The sequence below is a fragment of the Babylonia areolata genome, chromosome 35 (assembly GCF_041734735.1).
Source record: "Babylonia areolata isolate BAREFJ2019XMU chromosome 35, ASM4173473v1, whole genome shotgun sequence".
Taxonomy (NCBI): domain Eukaryota; kingdom Metazoa; phylum Mollusca; class Gastropoda; order Neogastropoda; family Buccinidae; genus Babylonia; species Babylonia areolata.
In genome coordinates this window covers 26,749,141-26,754,140 of record NC_134910.1, presented here as the reverse complement: position 1 = coordinate 26,754,140, position 5,000 = coordinate 26,749,141, and the positions used below count along the sequence as shown (strand labels likewise).

Below are 5,000 nucleotides of genomic sequence, written 5' to 3'. Positions count from 1 at the left end.
GATCTAGTACTAGGTTTGCAAGCATGCAAGGTCATCTGTGGGGATGATGCTGATAACGATGATTATGATGACTGCGACGACGATAATAACGACGATCCAATCATTCTGGGTTTGCAGGCATGCAGGGTCATCTGTGTGGACGACTATGATGACGGAGACGACGATAATGACGACGATTCAATCATGCTGGATTTGCAAGCATGCAAGGTCATCTGTGGGGACGATGCTGATAACGATGATTATGATGACGGCGACGACGATAATGACGACGATTCAATCATTCTGGGTTTACAGGCATGCAAGGTCATCTGTGGAGACGATGCTGATAACGATGATTATGATGACGGCGACGACGATAATGACGACGATTCAATCATGCTGGATTTGCAGGCATGCAAGGTCGTCTGTGGGGACGATGCTGATAACGATGATGATGACAGCGACGACGATAATGACGACGATTCAATCATGCTGGATTTGCAGGCATGCAAGGTCGTCTGTGGGGACGATGCTGATAACGATGAATATGATGACAGCGACGACGATAATGACGACGATTCAATCATTCTGGGTTTAAAGGTATGCAAGGTCATCTGTGGAGACGATGCTGATAACGATGATTATGATGACGGCGACGACGATAATGACGACGATCCAATCATTCTGGGTTTGCAGGCATGCAGGGTCGTCTGTGGGGACGATGCTGATAACGATGATGATGACAGCGACGACGATAATGACGACGATTCAATCATGCTGGATTTGCAGGCATGCAGGGTCATCTGTGGGGACGATGCTGATAACGATGATTATGATGACAGCGACGAAGTCGATAATGACGAAGATCCAATCATGCTGGGTTTGCAGGCATGCAGGGTCGTCTGTAGGGACGAAGACGATGATGATGGTGGCGACGGCAATAATGACGATCCAATCATGCTGGGTTTGCAGGCATGCAGGGTCATCTGTGGTCAGAGACGTCCAGGACTGGCGACCAGGCGGACAGTATGCTATTCCCACGGGTTCTGGCTCTGGCGGAGAGGGCGTGGCACTTTGCTCCCTGGGAAAAGGACCCCAACGCCACCCAGCGGCGTCAGAGGATGATCAAGGACTGGTACTCGTTCGCGCGTGCGGTGGGTTACCGCGAGTTACCTCGCCTGGACCAGCTGGGGGTCAGATATCGAGTTCCTCCGCCTGGGGCAGTGTAAGCTGGTTTTTTTTGTGGTTTTTTTTGGGTTTTTTGTTGTTGTTGTTGTGTTTGTTTGTTTTGGTATTGTTGTTGGTGTTGGCGTTGTTGTGCCAGGAGCAGTGTGAGCTGTTTTCTATTGTTGTTGTTGTTGGTGGTGGTGGTGGTGGTGGTGGTTTTTGTTGGTGTTGTTGGTTGTTAGTGGTGGTGGTGGTGTTTATTGGTGGTGTTATTTGTTGTTGGTGTTGTTGTTGTTGTTTATTGGTGTTGTTGGTTGTTGTTGGTGGTGTTTTTTTTTAATTTTTTTTATTGTTGTTGGTTTTTTGTTGTTGGTAGTGTTGTTGTTGTTTATTGGTGTTGGTGGTTGTTATTGGTGGTTTTGTTGTTTATTGGTTTTGTTGATTGGCCCCTAACCAGTCGTTGGGGGAAGCCTGAGGACCGCAGACGCAACCTCCCTTCTCCATCTGTCTCTGTCGGCAGCCGCTGGCAGCAGCTCACGTGTGTGGAGTTCGGTCCATTGTTTGATGTTCTCATGCCAGTTCTTCCGCTGTCTTCCTCTTCTTCTCCCGCCCTCGATGGTGCCTTGCATGATTGTTTTGGACAAACTGGTGTGTCGAGTGTTGTGTCCAAACCATATCAGCTTGCGTCTCTTCACAGTTGAAAGGAGAGGTTCCTGAGGTCCAGCAAGGTTCTCAATTCTGCTCCGTACATGTTCATTGGTCATTTACTAATCATTCAGAGAAAAACAAATGTAATAAAGCATTTGAATTTAAAGGACTAATCATTCAGCGAAATGGTTACTTAGCGTCTGAATCCATTGAACAAAATCTTCTGAGATGTTGTAACTCGGTGTTTGAATTCAGTGAACGAATTATTCAGAGAATGTGAGTCGTAGTATTTATTTATTTATTTGTATTTTGTATTTATATTTCTTTTTACCACAACTGATTTCTCTGTGTGAAATTTGGGCTGCTCTTCCTAGGGAGAGCGCGTTGCTATACTACAGCGCCACCCCCCACCCCCCCATTTTTCTTTTCTTTTTTCTCTGCGTGCAGTTTTATTTGTTTTTCCTATCGAAGTGGATTAATTTTTCTACAGAATTTTGCCAGGAACAACCCCTTTGTTGCCGTGGGTTCTTTTACGTGCGCTAAGTGCATGCTGCACACGGGACCTCGGTTTATCGTCTCATCCGAATGACTAAGGTCCAGACCACCACTCAAGGTCTAGTGGAGGGGGAGAAAATATCGGCGGCTGAACCGTGGTTCGAACCAAGGCGCTCAGATTCTCTCGCTTCCTAGGCGCACGCGTTACCTCCAGGCCATCACTCCTCTCGTAGTAGTAGTAGTAGTAGCAGCAGCAGCAGCAGCAGCAGCAGCAGTAGTAGTGGTAGTAGTAGTAGTAGCAACAGTATTAGTAGTAACAGTGTTGTTGTGAACTTCTATTTCACGTCTCTCCACTCTGAGTGATATTGGATATGTGTGTGTGTATGTGTGTGTGTGTGTTAGTGTGTGTGTGTGTTTAATTCATTTAATGTCTATCCACATTAAATGATATTAAGTGATATTAGACACACAAAAAAGGAGTGGGGGTGGCTGGGGGGCGGGGGGGTGCGGGGGGGGGGGGGGGGGGGGAGGAAGGCGGGAAAAGGTAAGGGGAAAAATATCACATTTACAACAATCTGGCTAAAACAAAATCTTCCAAACTTTAAAAAAAAAAAGGATAAATCGTTTTAACAACTCGGACTGTCCAACAAAGATTTGAAACAGTGCAACATTAGCAGTGACAAGTCCAAGATATATACACGAAAAAAAACGTTATAACAGCAACCCAACTGGACTATTTATCAACGATTTAAAGAAACTGAACAATAAAAGTGATGAGTCCAATATTTCTTGCATCGGAAAAGATGCTGGTACATGTATATGACATTTTAACATGTCGCAAGTAAATACATGATCACTTGTTATAGGATTACCACATATACAGGAAACACTTTTTATGTATTTTGTCTTTGTGTGTGTGTGTGTGTGCGTGTATGTGTGTGTGTGTGTGTGTGCGTGTTCATGTGCAAGAAACTGTGTGTGTGTGTGTGTGTGTGTGTGCATACGAGTGTGTATGTGTGTTTATGTGTGTGTGTGTGTGTCGCGTGCGCGTGTTCATGCGCAAGAATGTGTGTGCGTGTGTGTGTGTGTGTGTGTGTGTGTGTGTGTGTGTGTGTGTGTGTGTGCGTGCAAGTGTGTGTGTGTGTGCGCGCGTGTGCGTGCGTGCGTGCGTGTGTGTGTGTGTGCGCGCGCGTCACGTGCGCAAGAATTTCTGTGTGTGCGTGTGCGTGTGCGTGCGTTCGTGTCCTGTACGTGTGCGTGCATGTTTCTGTTCAGGGTGGAGAGGCAGCGGTTGCTGGTGACAGGCGGGTACCCAGGCCTGCAGGTTGAGTACAGCGAGGACTATGGAGAGCACTGGAAAGCCGTGGACGGTACACAGAGACTTGGAGAGTATGACCGTGTGTTGCTGAGAACCAGGTGAGGGGGGGGGGGGAGGAGGATTTTGTGTGTGTGTGTGTGTGTGTGTGTGTGTGTGTGTGTGTGTTACCCCATCACCTGCACCGTTTCAGTGGCATTACTCCCAACGCCGCTCATTTAGATTCCCCCCCATACACGGCCACACCCGGGTTCGTCCGTCACAGTTCCAGCGTCGGCAGTCCGCACAGGGAACCATCGATGTTAGGTCGCCAGGAGGCCACACACCAGAGGAGACCCTGCGCTGCTGCTGAGTCACTTCGGTGGTGTTCAGTGGTGCCTGTTCTGTTTTAACGTACTTAGGACACCACCTACTAAGCCCCTTACTAACGACAATAATGGCTTAGTCGCGGAGCCAGACTGAGTGAGCAACAAGAGGAGGAATTTTGTTTAATGTCCCGTCACACATATCGGTGATTGAAAACATTTTGTTAAAGTATTTATGAATACATTTCGAGTATTACCGGTTAGAAGGGGTGGGAGATGTGAATGAATGGAGGGTTTGGGGAAACTGGGCAAATGAGGGTGAAATGAGGGTGAAATTTGAAAAAAGAAAATCTAAATACAATTACAGGAAATTACTTAAAGGACTTCGTAAAAGAGAAGTCGTTAAACTGACAAGCGAAACAACTGATAATGAATGCAAAAAGTCAAAAACATCAATGTTCTCAGTCACGTGTGAAGACACACTTTCGTGTACATAAGGCTTCATCAAGCTATATACTAGAAAGAGACTTTTTTGGTGCTTGAATTCAAGTCCGAAACCTCGTCAGTTGACTCTCTCAGACTTTGGTCCGATTCACAGACCAATTCTGAGTTTAGCTCTCAGACTATTATCAAATCCATTACGGACCAAGTATTGTTCTAATGTCAAGTGCATATGCTTTAGTAACCTGGCAATTAAGCATATAATTTTTCTCTGTAGCTTGATGAAGAACCAGGTGAGATCGACGGATGATGATGATGATGACGATGATGATATGGATTCTCGTCGAAATATCGGTGACGGCGCATGGTGGGTAAAGGGTGGAGATTTTTCCGATCTCCCAGGTCAAAATAACATGTGCAGACCTGCTAGTGCCTGAACCCCCTTCGTGTGTATACGCAACCAGAAGATCACATACGCACGTTAAAGATCCTGTAATCCATGTCAGTCTTCGGTGGGTTATGGAAACAAGAACATACCCAGCATGCACACCCCCGAAAACGGAGTGTGGCTACCTACATGGCGGGGGTGAACACGTCCATACACATAAAAGCTCACCCGTGCACATACGAGTGAACGTGGGAGTTACAGC

At 46.5% G+C, this 5,000-nt stretch overlaps 1 protein-coding gene across 1 annotated transcript in view; it reads left to right on the top strand.

Annotated features, from left to right (window-relative positions):
* Nucleotides 1-5,000, top strand: part of LOC143278061 (uncharacterized) — a 92,557-nt gene that overhangs the window by 44,970 nt on the left and 42,587 nt on the right. Inside the window, exons 13-14 of the mRNA XM_076583078.1 lie at nucleotides 952-1,204; nucleotides 3,565-3,705. Coding sequence (XP_076439193.1) covers nucleotides 952-1,204; nucleotides 3,565-3,705 — 394 coding nt within the window. The remainder of the gene's footprint in view (nucleotides 1-951; nucleotides 1,205-3,564; nucleotides 3,706-5,000) is intronic.